Raw genomic sequence first — 18385 nt, 5'->3', positions numbered from 1 at the left:
AAGAGGTCAGCTGATAATGTGCACCTTCGGTTGGCCACCATAACTCAAGCGCCGGCCATGGTGATGGTGTAGGCCGCCATAACAGCCGAGGGTCGCTCTCCGCTTGTATTAATCGACCGTGGCATCAGAATAAATGCCGAATATTATCGCGAAAATATTCTGGTGGGAGTATTAAAGCCATGGGCACGCAAATATTTTGGCCTCAGACCTTTGGACATTCCAACAGGACTCAGCACCATCGCACTCAGCACGCGTCACCCAATAATGCTTACAAAATGAGGTTCCTTGCTTCATTTCCAGTGCACAATGGCCACCAAAATCTGCGGATACTAATCTGTTGGACTATTGTGTCTGGAGTGTTTTGGGAAGCAATGTTGGCACTAAAAAATACCAAAGTGTCGATCACCTCAAACAAGCGCTCTACCAGGAATGGGCCAAAATACCCAGAGCAATATTCGGGCATCGTGTGACGGTTTCATTGGTGGTTTGAAGGCCATAATTCGTGCCAAAGGTGACCAATTCGAACAAATCTAAACTTATTCTAAAATTTGATGTTATTTCCGACGTTTTTTGCATTCATTGCATAACATTTAAGAAAAAAATGTAAAAATTATAGCGTTTGTCTTTGTTACAGTTTTTTTTATCTCGCCCTGTACATTTTTTTTTTTTTTTTTCTTAAGCAAAAATAATTTCAAATGTAGTCACAATAAGAAAAAACAAAATCAGATTTTTCTGAAACAAAGACATTATCTTTTCTTATTATTCGTTTTCTTGGAATTAACATTTCTGGCTGTGCGCACGAATGTTTGGCGCATTTAGTCAAACAAATGCCAGACAAATAGTCTCTCCAATGATATATGAAATTAAAACGGCAAAATATCCATCGATATATTAATTAAGGGTTTCCAAGAATTGTATTTTTTTGTATTCAATGTAAACGCAAACTTCTCCTCTCCCTTGTCATAAATTTTATCTCGAATAGTATGTTTGAGATTGATCTTAATAATAAAATCAAAACCAGGACAATAATATGAAAACCAAATTTATTTAAGGCTCAGCGTCATTACCCAAGGTCATCGTACCTAAGTATCTGTACTACCCCAGAGTTCTAGTAGTAAACTTTATTGAAGCAATGACAATAAAATACGACTGCAGTAAAACCAGAGAGACAGCCGCTGTGGTCTGGGCCAAAGCAAACAACAGCATCATCAGCAGCCCACATCAAACAGCACATGTTTGTTGGATTACACCGCAATTGTCCATTGTTGAACAACAGCGCTGCGGTCTGAATAGTTCTTAGGATTTAGCCATAATACCAATATGCTTCATGACATTTACGAGATAAATACATATACACATTCAGACACACACGAGTGTTGCTCGTGGCCAAGAGACGTCCATACAACTGCAACAACTACTATAAACAGTGCCATAATTTGCAACTGATTTAGAATTGGAATTGCTTGAAAGATTTACTACTTGGAGACTAGTATTCTTGGATTGTTGTTATTTTCGAAAAAAAAAAAAAAAAAAAATGAATACGGAAATGTTTTGTTTTTCTTTTATTTTCCACATTTTCTTAATGTGTATCTTGTATTAGAGAGCAGACAGAGAAAGAGAGGACCAAAGAGACAACATGGATGGTCTTATCTCAGTAATTGTCAACAGCTATCCACAGAAGTTTCCACGCAAGATGTTTTGACCAAATTCAAGCGAAATTTAGGAATATTAATCTAAAAATAATCCAGTTATATTTTTCCTTAAAAGGGAAAGGATATTTTCCTTAAGCGGAATAGAAAATAAAATGGGCCAAGTTTGGGCCAAATAACTCAATAAAGGGTACTGCAAAGGAACTACATTTTGAATCAACTGTACGCTGAAAATAATAGGCTATTTCAAAAAGTTAGATACAAGGCCATAGATTGTAAGTTGGATACAAGGCGTCGCCAAACGAAAACAAGTAAAAAAAGCAGCTAAGTTTGGCCGGGCCGAACTTTTAATGCAAGGAACTTGAACATTCTCAACAAAAAATTCCGAAAAATACCGTTGAGCTTTATACGAAGATGCGAACCGGCATAAATAATTTTTTTTGTCATAGGCTGTAGTACCCATTAAGATCTTCAAATGGAAAATTTGGAACAATTCCGGCGAATTATATCACTAAAATCATCAAAATACCGAATAAAGGGAGGTACCGTTAAATGAGGACTATACGAAGACGTGGACCTGCATACGAAATTTTTAGGCATAGGTTGTAGTACCAATTACAAACTTCGAAAACGAAATTTGAAACAATTCCGGTGAATAATGTCACTAAAATCATCAAAATACCGAATAAGGGGAGTTACCGTTAAAAGGGGGCTATACGATGACGTGGACCTGCATACGAAAATTTTAGGCATAGGTTGTAGTACCCATTACAAACTTCGAAAACGAAATTTGAAACAATTCGGGTGAATGATGTCGGTTAAATCATCAAAATACCGAACAAAGGGAGGTACCGTTATAAGGGGGCCATACGAAGACGTGGACCTGCATACGAAATTTTTAGGCATAGGCTATAGTACTTATTACGAACTTCGAATACGAAACAATTCGGGTGAATGATATCGTTATAATCATCAAAATACGGAATACCGGGAGGTACCGTTATATGTGAGCTATCCAAAACGTGGACCTACATCGCCCATTTACCCGTACTACAATTATTTGAAAAGTATTAAATAGTACTAAGTTTTGGTCACTGTTGGTGTCTAGGATGAAGGGATGACGATTTTTTTGGATATGCCTACTAAAGTTTATTATTTGGTTCGCCCGATCAATTCCATCTTCATACTATTCCTATAGTAAGTAGACATATTGGGATATGCGGAATTTAAAGATAGTCACTTCTTTAAAATGTTATAAAAATTATGATTATTCAGAATTTTGAATCTTTGTGGGGGAGGTACCAGAATAAGTGGCCCGATCTATGTCATCTTCGCATCAGATTTGTGGTGGGAGAAATATCATTTAGTTTTCAAAAAAGTGTTTATCAAAACAAATGGTCCGATATATTCAATTTTCAGACCAAATTTTTTCAATCTCCGTGTTTTGCGATTTCACCGCTCTGGGTTACGTTAGAATAACCAATCTGATAAGATGCTACGTAGAGGGGCTAAGAGTATAGATCATATCCCGAAAAGGTATGTTCGATTATGGTTAATATTGGAGATGTCACCCGATGTGTTATGTTACCCTTAGCTCAGGGCCCAGAGGAAGTCGATAGTCAAACACCTCACCAAAGATCTAATTCGGATGGTGAGTAGTCATATTATTCATTAGGATTGGAAAGTGAACAGAATGGTCACGTCAATGAAGCCAAACAATATGTCAGCAAAGGGGAATCTGACATTCCGAATATCCTTTGGTTCATATTGGCGAAAGCTTTGAGGCATTACTCCTCTCCAATTTTAAAAATAAGTATCCAGTTTCCTGCTAGCAACAAGGGTTCCATCAACCACATAGCTTCTCAACAGCTTGCAAAATTGGCTTACACATACACATTGCAGGTAGCATCTGACTTATAGAATATCTCAAATTTCTTCTGTCTATAGAATATCTTCTCTCTCTAGTTTACCTATGAGCTCTTTAAGGCCTGTCTGTCTATTGTCAGTAGTTGACCCTTAAGGCGTTTTAGCTAAAGAAGATCTCATAAGACTTCTGTTCATAGAAATCCTCAACATTTCAGCACACCTGTAAAGAATTATACTTCTAGAAAACTTTCTTCCTAAATTCCCATCATGTTCAACGATTTTTTCTCACCTGAAATCAAGCGCAATTTTTTATCGGTCATTAAAATAACAGCACAAACATCATCATAAAATATTCTGTCTACACTAAACTCTTAAGTTGTTGATATGCAAAACAAAAAAAAAAAAACGTTCATGTCGACATCTTGTGGACGGTGACTGCTACAACTACAACAAAAGAGCAATGGAAGACCACTGGAACGCTGCCAATATAATTAACGAATAACGAATACAATGAGACTGAACATTACTTGTCTCAGGCAAATCCATTTACTTGGCGTCTACCAATGCAAAAATAACCAAAAAAAAAAAAAAAAAAAAAAAAAACACATGAAATTCTGAAAAAGTCAAAACCTCATTTATGTGAGATTTCATGTATAAAAATATACATTTATTTCGGAAAAATTGTAGGAAAAAACGGGGAAGAAACAGCGGGGACCAACTGTGAAAGAGAAGAAACGACCAGACATGCAAAATTTCGTTCGCATACACTTACCTTTTTATGACTTTTAAAAACCGAACATTTAAATGTGTCCGTACTGGCATCTCGGGCAATATAACTAAATATTTTGAGATCACTGCTGTCGTGGGACACATAAAATATTCGATAGATGGGATGATTTAGTAATTCAATTTCCTCGCAATCATTGGTCCAATTCTTTTTCTAAAATATAACAAAAAGAAGAAGGGAAGAACACACATTAAAGGGATGATGTTTTTCTAAAAGTTCACAAGTTTGACTTACTTTTCTCCTTCGCTTTTTCAGAACCACGCGAACTCCATTAACGGAAATGTGTATGGTAACTTTGCGCTTTTTCAGATTTTGGACTTTGCATTCGTACTGAAACGGAAAGAATAAAGAAAAGCAAAAAAAAGAGAAAATTATTGTTTATGGCTGTCATTAGTGTAGCAAAACTATAGTTGGTGTTGTTGGCGTAGTTTTCCAACTTGTTAAGCAAGCAAATAACCATTTCCGTTGAACGGTTAAAAGTTTGCGCCGTAAAAGTTAGAGCTGAGTGTTACTGTGTGTTTATAATTGGTTTGCGAACACTTTTGTGATTTTTTTTAATTAGTTACCTAATATAGTACGTACAGGGTGAGATAAAATGACGGCAACAAAATCAAACGCCATAATTTTTATTATTTTTTTAATTTATTGAATGAAAGCAAAAAAAAATGTCGAAAATAGCGTCACATTTTAGAAAAAGTTCAGATTTGTTAGAATTGGTCACCTTTGGCACGAATTATGGTCTTCAAAAGGCCAATGAAACCGTTAAATGCTGCCCGATTGTTGCTCTATGGTATTTTGGCCCGTTACCGGTAAAGCGCTTGCTTGAGGTGATCGACACTTTGGTATTTTTAGTGCCAACCTTGCCTTTCAAAATACTCCAGACATAATAGTCCAACGGATTGGTATCCGGAGATTTTGGTTGCCATTGTGCGCTAGAAATGAAGAGATGAACCTCATTTTGTAACCATTCTTGGGTGGCGCGTGCTGAGTGCAATGGTGCTGAGTCCTGTTGGAATGTCCAAGGTCTGCGGCCAAAATGTTTGCGTGCCCAAGGCTTAAATACACCCTCCAGAATATTTTCGCGATAATATTTGGCATTTATTCTGATGCCACGGTCGAGCGGAAAGCGATCATCGGCTGTTATGGCGGCCCACACCATCACCATGGCCGGTGCTTGAGTTCTGGTGGCCCAGCGAAGGTTCACATTTTCAGCTGACCTCTTTGGCAAGTAAACACGATCATTTTGTTTCTTTACAAACTGCTGGACAACGAATGTTTTCTCATCGGGGAAAATCAAATTCGGCAATTCGCCACTTTCGGCCGAGCAAAGCAACTCTTTAGCTCTTTTGAGTCTATTTTCTATCTGTTGCGGTGCAAGTTCTTGCATTTTTTGGAATTTCAATGGCTTTACCCCGAGCTTATTTTTCAATATTTGACGAATGGAATATTGCGATATGCTCAGCTCAAGAGCTGTCGGACGAGTGGCTTAGAAATGGCAGTAGTATGAAGTTGGTTGCAGTTTTTTCATCTCACCCTGTACACTGTCGGCATGCCGGTTAGTATTTGTAATTTTTTTTTTTTTGTAAATTTGAAAACTTTTTGTGTAAATTTTAAAAGCAGTTTGAAAATCCAAAAAAGGGGTTTTCAAAGTTAAACGCTGTCGGTAATTGAAAAAAAGTTATTTTTCCCAATTGTCAATGGATACCGCCGAATTTAGGAGTTTGATACAAAAATAATTTTTCCAAATTATATTGAAATCGGCTCAAAGATAGATATAGCTCCTATATATTTTCGGTTTTATGTATGCACCAAACACGGTATGTATTTCCAATTTCACTGAAATCCGCTATTAAAATTTTTCAAAATTATGTTGTAATCGCTTCAGCGATTGGCTCCTATATTTATTTTTATTTTTCATTTGTCTTTTTTTTAATCGATATCTCTAAAAAATTAAGAAAAGTTGTCTTTTTTTTTTGTTTTGAATATATGTCAAAATTAAATGTTTCGAATATCGATAGGGCAAAAGTTGCGCTGAACTGTGCTAACCTTCGCTAATTTATTTTTGTGTGGCGAATGCGGCCGAAATGTTTGTTTGTTTATACCCTCAGCCAATATGGCTACAGAGGGTATATATATCATTTGATGCGGTCAAAACGTGCCAAGTCAAACTAACGGTCTTAGACCCTAGGTCTCTTTTGACCAAATTCGTTTCAGAACATTTGGAGCCGATATAGCGATGTCCGTCCGTCCGTCTGTCAGTCTGGCTGGCTGGTGCGTACGATAACTCTCGAATGGAGTATCCGATTTGGTTCAGATTTGGTACATCATAATATTTTTGTCAAACTTAGATCGAGTTCAGAGATGGGCAATATCGGTCCACTCCTTCTTCACAAACGCTCAAAATTTTGAAGCTCCTTGAAGTTCATAAAGAACAAAATCAACATCCGATTCCATTCCAAACCTGGTACATCTAAAATATTTCCATCAACATAAGATCTGTTATACAGACGGTAGAAATCGGACCATTTCTTTTGCTACCTGTTTTACAAAAACAAAATGCTCATAGAAAGCGAAATAAGTATCCAACTCTTTTTAAATTTCACACATACAAATATTTTTGCTAACACAATATCTGTAGTGAGGATGCTATATATTTGCGAAACCCTTCTGGTACCCCATCCACAAAGGGACAATACTTTTATCTGTCATAAATTTCGAAAAAAAAACTTTACAAATTGCTATATCTAAATATATGTCTCTCAACCAGAATCCTGAGATAAAAATGGAATTTAAGATCTCCCATAAATTGGATATAAATGTTCGATTTTCTTATATATTCATAATAATATTTATATCATATGTATTTAGGTCCGATATGAAATGGACTATATTTACCCATTCTTTTAAACCCCACTCCATAGAGGGTCAAGAGTTTGAAAATTCATAACATTAGTCAAAATATTTTTTAAATAATCGAACATTGGCTGACGGTGTACATCTGTCGGCAAAACCGACAGATACTTTTTTACTTGTTGGCATAAACTTCATATCCCCGCTTAGGTCCTGTTAACGATTTCCTGCGGTAATTTTTTTTATTAAAATATTTCATAAGGAAATATTTAGAACATTTGTCACAGCCATTTATCTTTATTACGCACCGGAAAAAATATAAACAAAAAGCTTTACAAAACTTGATCCCCTAGAAGGAGAGTAAAGTAACCACAGCAAAGATTATCACATCCATTTCATAAACGAACTTGACTTTATCATCGCCATTTAGCTGTCGCTTTAAATAAATTCATGATAAATATACCAACATCAGGCACAATTTAAAGTTTAGCGAAAAGGGAGAATAGGCGTAGCAGTGATTATGCCACCCCTGGTGAATTACAAAGAAATGCCTCCAGCAAGCCCTCAAAGTATTTATGGTTATGACAATATAAGTACTATGATAAATACGGTATTTTAGGCTTGCCTAAAACAAGGTCTGAAAAACAAGCTAAATTGTTTAAAAATGACATTGGGAATTTATGACAATATAGCTACGCAGAAAATGAGTAAATGTACTTTGATATTTATTGTGACTGAAAGAAATTTCCAAGAAAATCGTCTAACAAAATTGTTCATACCTCTCTTCTCTTTTGTCTTGAAATATTACTACATACGTAGGACATGCTGTTATTGTCTTTTATTTAGATTTGACTCATTTTGACCTCACATGGAAGGTTACAGTGAAGTAATGCTATTTTCAGTGTCATGTACTATTAAACGTACCTAATCGGAAAAGGCTCATTGAAAAGCACATATAAATAGAAACTTATTGAAAAAAATAAAAACTCCAGATCCACATGTTTATTTGAATTCAAAAACTAGTTCACACGTGTTTCAGTCGTAATTCAAACGATTTTAGTTGTGGGTCATAAGATTTGATGCGATGTGCCTGTTTTAGACAATATCGACTACTTCCTTCACTTTATATGAAATATGTGATAATCTTTAGAAAATGTTGAAATGTGCGCGAGGTACTTGATATTGTGGACCGAAGTATTCTATTTTCACACTTCATCTAATACAGATAAAAATGCTGGTATGGGCAAAATTACAAGAAAATCCAACATTTATATCCAATTTTATCGGAAATCATAAATTTCTAAAAATTTTCGTATTCTTTTCAAATTACTGGTTGGGAAAATATTTAGATATTGCAAGTAGTAAAGAATCTCTAAACAGTTTCGCAAATAAAAGTATTAAAAAATCCATTTTTGGGTACAATTTTCTGTCATAGATTGGAGTATCCATTACAAATTTCAAATTCAAAATATCATCAAAATACCGAATATCGAGAGGTGTCGTTATATGGAGGCTATACGAAGACGTGGACCTGCATTCAAAATTTGTCGTCATCGGCCAATACGAAATTTAAAACAATTCCGGTCTATAATGTCTCTAATACCATAAAAATACCGAATATTGCGAATATTGGGGTACAGACGTGACCAATTTAGGGACTTGGCAAATGTAGGAAAAATACAAATATATAGCCGTCTATCTCAATTCGTTTGAAAGATAGCGTGATTACAATTGACAGACAGGCGGACATCGACTTAGAATTTTACGCTGATCAAGAATATATATACTTTGTTGAGAAGAATATATATACTAACATGGGTATTTCGAGGAGTTACCAACTGATTGACTAAGTTTATACACCCTCCCTAGTATGGTGGAGGACATAACAATTCGAGCTGGTAACAATTAAAAAAACATTAAGTACGTCCGTACCTTATTTTTTAATACCCACCACCCTATGGTAAAGGACACATTAGAACCTATTGTGACCCACATAAACCAATTTTTAGACATTTTCGTGGGAAAATGTCGCAAAAATAATCAAAATATAGAATATCGGGATGTACCGCTTTATGGGGCTATACAAAAACGTGAACTTACACATACAATGTTTCGGCAACGGGGCTAGAACCCATTAGGGCACATAAATACCAATTATTAGACAAATCGGCTAATAAATGTGACAAAAACCATCAAAATACCGAATATCGGGAGGTACCGTTATATGGGGGCTATACCAAAGCGTGGACCTATACATACAATATTTCACCACCGCAGCCAGAACCCATTATGACCAAAAATACCAATTTTTTAGACAAGTCCCCACAAAAATTTGAAAAAACCACCAAAATGCCGAATATCGGTAGGTACCGTTATATGGTGGCTATACCAAATCGTGGTAATAAGACTGACAGAAAAAAAAAGAATGGATCGGTTTTGCCGACAGATGTATACCCTCAGCCAATGTTCGATTATTTAAAAATATTTTGACATCTGTTATGAATTTTCAAACTCTTGACCCTCTATAGAGTGGGTTTTGAAAGCATGGGTCAATATTGCCCATTTCATATCGGACCTAAATAAATATGATATAAATATTATTATGAATATATAAGAAAATTGAACATTTATATCCAATTTATGGGAAATCCTAAATTCCATATTCATATCAGGATTCTGGTTGAGAGACATATGTTTAGATATGGCAAGTTGTAAAGAATCGCCGAGTTGTTTCGCAATTTATGACATTTATCTTCACAACAGATCTTGTGTTAGGAAAATTGTTTGTATGTGTGAAATTTGAAGAGAGTTGTCTTCTTATTTCGCTTTCTGTGAGCGTTTTGGTTTTCAAAATCTTGAACCCTATGTAGACCAGGTAGCAAAAGAAATGGTCCGATCTATACCACCTTTATAACAGATCTTGTGTTGATAGAAATATTGATATGTGCCAAGTCTAAATGGAATCGGATGTTGATTTTGCTTTTTATGAGCTTCATGGATGTTCAACATGTTGAGCGTTTGTGAGGGAGGTACCAGAAGAAGCGGATCGATATTTTCAATTTTCGCACCAGACCTAGCACTTACGCAAATATTAGGATTTGCAAAGTTGGAGCAAATTCGGACTATTTTTTTTTTTTTTTTTTTTTTTTTTTTTTTTAAATTTCGACCATTTGTGGGGGAGTTACCAGAAGGAGTGGAAAATTTGAAGACAATTGGACTCTTACATCACATTTTATGAGAGTTGTAATTATTTAAAATTTTGACCCTTAGTGGGGGAGGTACCAGAAGGAGTGGACCGATATATTCCATCTTAACGCCAGACCTTGCGCCAATATAAATATTGGGATGTGGGGGAGGTACCAGAAGGAGTGGACCGATATATTCCATCTTAACGCCAGACCTTGCGTCAATATAAATATTGGGATGTGGGGGAGGTACCAGAAGGAGTGGACCGATATTGCCCATCTCCAAACCCGATCTAAGTTTGACAAAAATATATCGATGTACCAAGTTTGGACCAAATCGGATACTCCTTTCGACTCCAAATGTTCTGAAACGGATTTGGTTCAAAGAGACTTAGGGTCTAAAACCGTTATTTCGACTAGGCACATTTTGACCGTATCAAATGGTATATACCCTCTGTAGCCATATGGCTGAGGGTATAAAATTACAATGTGCCACACCACCAGTGAAACTGATGATAAGTTTAAAAATGTCAGGTTCATCCTTCATTATACTTTAGCAGTTCAGGCAATACCAGGTCTCCAACTTTAGTAAAATTTACTTAAAAATTCCTAATTCAAATTTTCAAAACTGCTTATATTAACAGTGAATTTAATATAAATTTCACTTAAAGACAATTATGTCCCATAGAAGCACGGATTTTAAAACAATCACGCGTACAGGGTGAGTTAGAAAAACTGCAACCAACTTCAGACTATCGACATTTCTAAGCCACTCGTCCGACAACTGTTAAAATTATTCCAGTGACAGCTCATTATATTGTTTACAGGCGTACAAAAGTAAAGAAGCGACTTGATCGAAACCCGCGTAGCAGCGGCCGAAAAATGGCTCGTGAGCTGAACATATCGCAACATACCATTCGGCAAATATTGAAAAATGAGCTCGGGGTAAAGCCATTGAAATTCCAAAAAGTCCAAGAACTTACGTCGTAACAGAAAGAAAATAGAATCAAAAGAGCTAAAGAGTTGCTTCACTTGGCCGAAAGTGGTGAACTGTATAATTTGGTTTTCTACGATGAGCAAACATTCGTTGTCCAGCAATTTGTAAATAAACAAAATTATCGTGTTTACTTGCCAAAAAGGTCAGTTGAAAATGTGCACCTTCAGTTGGCCACCAGAACTCAATGCCGAATATTATCGCGAAAATATTCTGGAGGGAGTAATTAAATTAAAGCCTTGTAATTAAAGCCTTGGGCACGCAAAAATTTTGGCCGCAGACCTTGGACATTCCAACAGGACTCCGCACCATCGCACTCAGCAAGAATGGTTACAAAATGAGGTTCCTCGCTTCATTTCCAGCGCACAATGGCCACCAAAATCTCCGGATACCAATCCGTTACACTATTATGTCTGGAGTATTTTGGAAAGCAAGGTTGGCACTAATAAATACCAAAGTGTCGATCATCTCAAGCAAGCTCTTCGCCGGGAATGGGCTAAAATACCGCCGAGCAATATTCGGGCAGCGTGTGACGGTTTCATTGGACGTTTGAATGCCATAATTCGTGCCAAAGGCGACAATTCGAACAAATTTAAACTTATTCTAAAATTTGATGCTATTTACATTTTTTTGCTTTCATTCAATAAATTTCAAATAAAAAAAAAATTGAAAAATTGTGACGTTTGACGTTGTTTCAGTTTTTTTTATCTCACCCTGTATTTTTATAAATAAATATTTAATTTTAAAAACGTTTTAGCCCAACATCCTTACTTAACGCCTTTTACTTGTTTTAATATCTCGAAACTTTTGTTTAATCAGTCTTTTCTCCATTACTTCACCATGTTATTTTCTGACATTATCAAGGATAATTTAAAACTAATTTTTTCGCAAATAGAAAATATCCAATTCATATAATAAAATAACAAACATTAACGTTGTTCTGGGAAACAAAGATTGCTAATTATCCTGATGGCAATCTATTGCTACACACATTCGTATATTGTTAATGTTGGGAAAAGTTTCGAAACTGAAGACAAAACTTCACTCTTATATATGAATATAATGAGTATGGTGTTGTGAACGACAATTATTGTCATGTTAAGAAAACTACCAAAGTTTTGTTGGCCACTAATAGCTGTTTCCCCCCATTTTTTGTGGATCCTTGAAATTATTTTGACACACATTGTAATTATTTGTTAATAAAAATATTTGTTGCTGTTGATGTTGCTATTTTATCCACAGCAAGGACTTTATGTGGCACAAACATTTAATTGAAATAGAAATTCATATGCCATTCCTTTGCCGGTTGTTAAATAAGTTAGGGAAAAAGTAATTATGGTTTTATATGCAGTTACTTAAATGTTATTGCCAAGGAAAGGCCAATACTCATTCAAACAGGCAGACAGACACAACACCAGGCCAACTGAAGCCAACAGATGTTGCAAAGCTTAATTTTATTACCCTTCATTATCCTTGTGAATTAGGGTCCTGCTTTATGTTGATGAGAAATAATTAAATGAATGGTTGCAAATGTATACATATTTTGTCTTGTTTTTACAAATACATAGATACTAATTTATGTTTATACACAACTACTCGAACATATGTTGGAAGATATTTTAGACTTAGAAAACAATTCAGAAGGACTAAGTAAATTAATACTTAAAAAGATAAAAAGGTCATGTCTTTGTGTAAAATATATACGTAAAATAGTGATAAATATGTCATGCTATGTGTATCATAGAAGTTTGTAAAAAAGAAAATATAATCTGAGGTTGTCATACAATTTAAGTTTGTCATAAGGACAAATTTTTATTCTTCAAGGATTAAATGTTAGTATATGTGTTTTATGAAAAGATCGCTTTTAAAAAATTCCAATATATGGATAAATAATGAAATGAATTAGAATGTAAAAGTTTTGGAATACCTGCTTTCAAAATTATTCTGCTTAAACCTATTTTAAAGGACTACATGCTCCATGTTTCAATGAAGAAAATTCATCACTTTACGAGCTAGCAGTGTTAGTGATGCGTCTCAAATCTAGCTTCATTTATATAACATTTATCATACCCTAGAGATACGGTCAAAACGTGCCTAGTCGAAATAATATTTTCATCAACCCAAGGTGTGGTGTTAAGATGGAATATATCAGTCCGCTCCTTCTGGTAACTCCCCCACAAAAGGTCGAAATTTTCAAAAAAAAAAAAAAAAAAAAAATTGCACAGGAAGAGTAACGATAATCCGATTTTGCTCAAACTTTATAAATCCTAATATTTGCGCCAGGTGTGAAAATTGACAAAATCGGTCCATCAAATACCTCTCCCACAAAGGGTCAAAATTTTGAATAATTACAACTCTTATAAAATGTGATGTAAGAGTTCGACTGTCTTCAAATTTCGGACATTAACATATTTTTATTAACCCAAGGTCCGCTTTCCCCCAAAAAAGGTCGAAGTTTTCAAAAGAAAAAAATATTTTCTGCACAGAAAGAGAAGAAATCATCCGATTTTGCTCCAACTTTGCAAATCCTAAAATTTGCGTCAGTTCTAGGTCAGAAGCAAAAATGAAAATTTCACACATCCCAATATTTTTATAAACCCAAGATCTGGTGCTAAGATGGAATATATCGGTCCATTCCATCTGGCATTTTGAATATCCATTAAGCTTTTAAAACGCGAAATAAACATCCGATTCCATTTAGACTTGGCACATCTGTATATTTCTATCAACACAGGATCTGTTATAAAAACGGTAGAGATCGGACCATTCCTTCTGGTACCTTCCCCACAAAGGGTCAAAGTTTTGAATAACCAAAACGTTTATAAAATCCGAAATAAGCATCGGGTTCCAGTTGCAAAAAATCGCTGACTTGTGTCGAAAGTTAGATAAAAGTATTGACGATTGTGATCCCTTTTACGTGAGGTACCCCAAGGGGTTCGCAGATATATATCATCTCCACAACAAATATTGTGTTAGCAAAAATGGTTGGGATGTGTGAAATTTGAAGAGAGTATGATGCCTTATTTGCTTATTTTTCAAAATGTAGACCCTCTGTGGAGGAGATACCAAAAGAAATGGTCCGAACTTCATGAATATTCAAAATATTGACCCTTTGTGGGGGAGGTTAAGCTTGGGTTAATAAAAAATTGTGATGTGTGTGGTTTGAAGAATATAGGACTCTTACATCACATTTTATAAGTGTTTTAGTTAATGGGGGAGGTATTAGAAAGAGTGGGTCGTTATTGTCCATTGTCGCACCTGACCTAGAACTGATGCAAATATTAGGATTTGCAAAGTTGGAGCAAAATCGGATCATCATTTCTCTCTCTGTGCAGTACAATATTATCTTTAAAATAAAAAATCGACATTTTGTGGGAGAGGTACCAAAAGGTGTTGACAGTTATTGCCCATCTCCGAACTCGATCCAAGTTTGATAATAATATTACAATGTACCATGTTTGGACCAAATCTGGAGTTATCGTGCATACCAGCCATACAAGCTAAATCGACTCCAAAAATTGTCCTGAAACGGATTTGGTCAAAGAAACGTAGGGTCTAAAACCGTTATTTCGATGAGGCCCGTTTTGGTCGTATCAAATGATATATATCATCTCTGACCATATTGCGTAGGGTATAAAAAGATCTGCTAAAAATGTTGGCTAAATTCACCAAAATACCAAATATTCGGAGGTACCGCCTAGCGAGCAATAAAAGGAATAATGAGCCTATTCCAGCAGTCTCCTGTCACAGAAGATAGAACCCATTACAAACACGAAACGATTCCCCTTCAAAAATGTTTAAAATACCAAATTTAGAAAAGTGCAGAATATGGGGGGCTATAGCAAAATGTGAATCTATATAGGCAATAATCGGCCACAGGAGGTAGAAGCCATTACGAATCTTAAATACCGATTTTCTGGGAAGATACAGTTATACAGAGGATATAAGAAAAATTTGATCTATATTGACAACGCTCTATCACAGCTAAAAACGTTACGTATCGAATTTCGGTAAGTACCGTTATATGAGATCTACAGGAAAACGTGGGACTACATGGACAATGTCACAATGCCATAAGAAGTAGAACCCGTTATAAAATCTATGAACTGAAATATAATCAATTCCATTTAGACATGTGGTTTAAGTTCCTAAAATATCGAGAAATACTGTTATATGGGAGCTATACGAAACATGGCCCATTTACGAACTTTACCTGCCTACTGATAAAATACAAATGTGTGCAAAATGTTAGCCTTCCTCCAAAGATAGCGTGATTACAACAGAGAGACGGACATTGCTTAATCGACTTAGAATGTTGTTTACGTTAAAAATATATATCCTGTTGGTTGTAATATGAGTATTTTGAGGAGTTACCAACGGAATGACAAAGTATATATACCCTCCATAGTATGGTGCAGGGTATAACAAATTAACTGCTCTAATTGACACCATCCAATTGCAATTGAAAATTCATTTACTAATCATCACATTGATTTTTGGTACTTCAAAAAGCGTATATATACGCCACAAGGTGGTCAGGGTATTATGTCTTTGGGCATTTGTTTGTAACAGGCAAAAGAAAACGAGATAGAACCATAGTTCTTTTTGATGATCTGCATAGAATCACATTCTGAGTCGATTTATGCATGTTCGTCCGTCTGTCTGTCCATGTATTCTTGTAAACAAAGTACAGTTCGTATTTATTGCCCTATCCAGATGAAATTTTGCACAAATCATTTGTTTGGCCCAAGGACGAACCCTATTGAAATTGGAGATAATCGGTCAAAATTTAGATATAGCTCCCATATATATCTTCGTTTGATTTGGCATTTATTTTCCACCAAACGTGTAATATCAGTCCGAATAGTATGGAATTTTGCACGTACGATCAAATTGGACCTGAAAAGAAGTATGCCAAATTTGATCGAAATCGGTTCAGATACAGCTATAGCTTCCATATATATTGTTCACCCGATTTGTTATTTTTGTCATCCGCAGCCGTAATATGCACTCTGTAACAACAATATTTGGGGAAATATATCAAATACATCTCAGAAATACATTTGCTAAATTTTATCGAGATCAGTTCAGATTTGGATATAGCTCCCATATATAACTTCGTCCGATTTACCTTTTATTGTACACCAAACTTCTAATATTTGTCCAAATGGGATGGAATTTGGCACTTCCGACCGAATTGAGTCTAGAAGCTAGTATGTCAAATTTGGTGAAGATCGGTTCAGATATAGCTATAGCTCCCATATATACTGTTCATCCGATTTGTCATATTTGTTACCCACAGCCGTAATATGCACTCCGTAACAACGATATTCAAGGAAATATATCAAATACAGCTCAGAAATATCTTTGCCAAATTTTATCGAGATCAGTTCCGATTTGGATATAGCTCCCATATATATTTTTATCCGAATTCAAATTAATTGTGCACCAAATGAGCAGTACAAGTCCGAATTTAAAAGATACAAATGCTTCGGCATATTTAGCCGTTTGAACTTTAAATTATAATTATAATCATAGCGTGTATGATTGAATTCTTCCATAAACACTTTTAATTGTTATGCGCAGCTCTACTAAATTAGCAAAGTGGTGTAGGGTATCATAAAGTCGGCCCCGACCGACTTTAAGACTTTCTTTACTGGTTAATATGTTCCTATGTCTAGAAAAAATAATCTTAGGCTCAAAGAAATGCTATGCGAAAAATATATAAAAGAATTTAAAATTTATTAAATATGCTTGCCATAAATTGAGTTTTGACACATATTCATTCAGTGTTTACCTGACAATCTACATTGAGGAGGCGTTAAATGAAAATTGCACAAAAGTCTGAAATGTCGTAGCATACTTGGTACACAACTTGGTTTTTTTTTTTTTTTTTCAAATTTCTCAACTCGATGCCAAAGGTGTAATAGACGGCAGGCAATAAAGAATGTGGGCTCAGATGTCAGCTAAAAGCATAGGGAGGGTAAGAGCTGGTTTTATTATTCTCGCCCAGCTCGTAACTTTATGATAAACGCATGAATATGATAAAGTGTTGAAAGTGAAACTTACTTTCGTCCTTCCATAGCTTTAATGGAGGTTTTATGGTTTTGAATTACGCAGAAGGATAAAAAAGAATGAAATATGTACATGCGAAGTGATGTAAGAATTTATTTCGAAACTTTTATCAATAGAACAACACAGTGGAATAAGTAATTGAAAAATTTTGTTGCAGTTTTTCGGGTGTAGTGTTTAATTATTATGGGTGATTTCGAAGAAAATGTTTAATGAAATGTTGATATTTACAGGACATCGGGATAAATGGGACCAATGAGGAAAATGTTGTTTTATTTTCTTTTTTAAAAATAAAACATTTTAATATTGGTACAATAATAACAAGGTAGGGCAGAATGAATTAATTTGCAAAAACACAACCATGAAGCTAGAGTCCTGTAACAAATTTACCAATATCATATACAACAAGTTGTTTTTATATCCTCCACCATACATAGTATAGAGGGTATATTAAGTTAGTTCATCGAAATAATAATTTTAGACATAACAAAGTGTATATATTCTTGATCAGTGTAAAATTCTAAGATGATTTAGCCCTGCCCGTCCGTCCGTCTGTTGTAATCACGCCACAGTCATAACGAATAAAGACGGAAAGTTAAATTGTTGCACAGATCAGTCTTTTTTTTCTTCAGGCAGGTCAAGTTCGAAGATGGGCTATATCGGTTCACGATATCGTATAGCTCCAAATATAACGGTACCCCCCGATATTGGATATTTTAATGATTATAGCCAAATTTTTCAAAGAAATTGTCCGAAAATCCAGAAAAGACGTTCCTTCTGAGTATTTTACCCCCTAGAAGAGTATTGTATATATAGGTCCATAATATCGTATATAATGGTAACTCAAAATATTCGGTATTTTGATAATTTTAGTTACATTTTTTAAATGGAATTGACTAAAAATCATATTAGAAGTTCTTTCTAAGAACTTGACCCCCTGGAGAAAAATGTCTATATAGGTCCCCGATATTGTATCGCCTCC

The 18385-nt window shown here is 35.2% G+C and overlaps 1 protein-coding gene across 2 annotated transcripts in view; it reads right to left on the bottom strand.

The window, feature by feature from the left end:
- Positions 1-18385, bottom strand: part of LOC105262348 (capon-like protein) — a 463665-nt gene that overhangs the window by 83998 nt on the left and 361282 nt on the right. For both annotated transcript variants that reach the window (XM_059118433.1, XM_059118432.1), the window contains exons 4-5: positions 4537-4632; positions 4288-4455 (exon numbers count right to left, since the gene is read on the bottom strand). In XM_059118433.1, the coding sequence (XP_058974416.1) occupies positions 4288-4455; positions 4537-4632 (264 nt within the window). The remainder of the gene's footprint in view (positions 1-4287; positions 4456-4536; positions 4633-18385) is intronic.

The sequence above is a fragment of the Musca domestica genome, unplaced genomic scaffold (assembly GCF_030504385.1).
Source record: "Musca domestica strain aabys unplaced genomic scaffold, Musca_domestica.polishedcontigs.V.1.1 129, whole genome shotgun sequence".
In the NCBI taxonomy this organism is placed as follows: domain Eukaryota; kingdom Metazoa; phylum Arthropoda; class Insecta; order Diptera; family Muscidae; genus Musca; species Musca domestica.
Note: the sequence above shows the minus strand (reverse complement) of the source record. Positions and strands in the feature narration are given on the sequence as shown.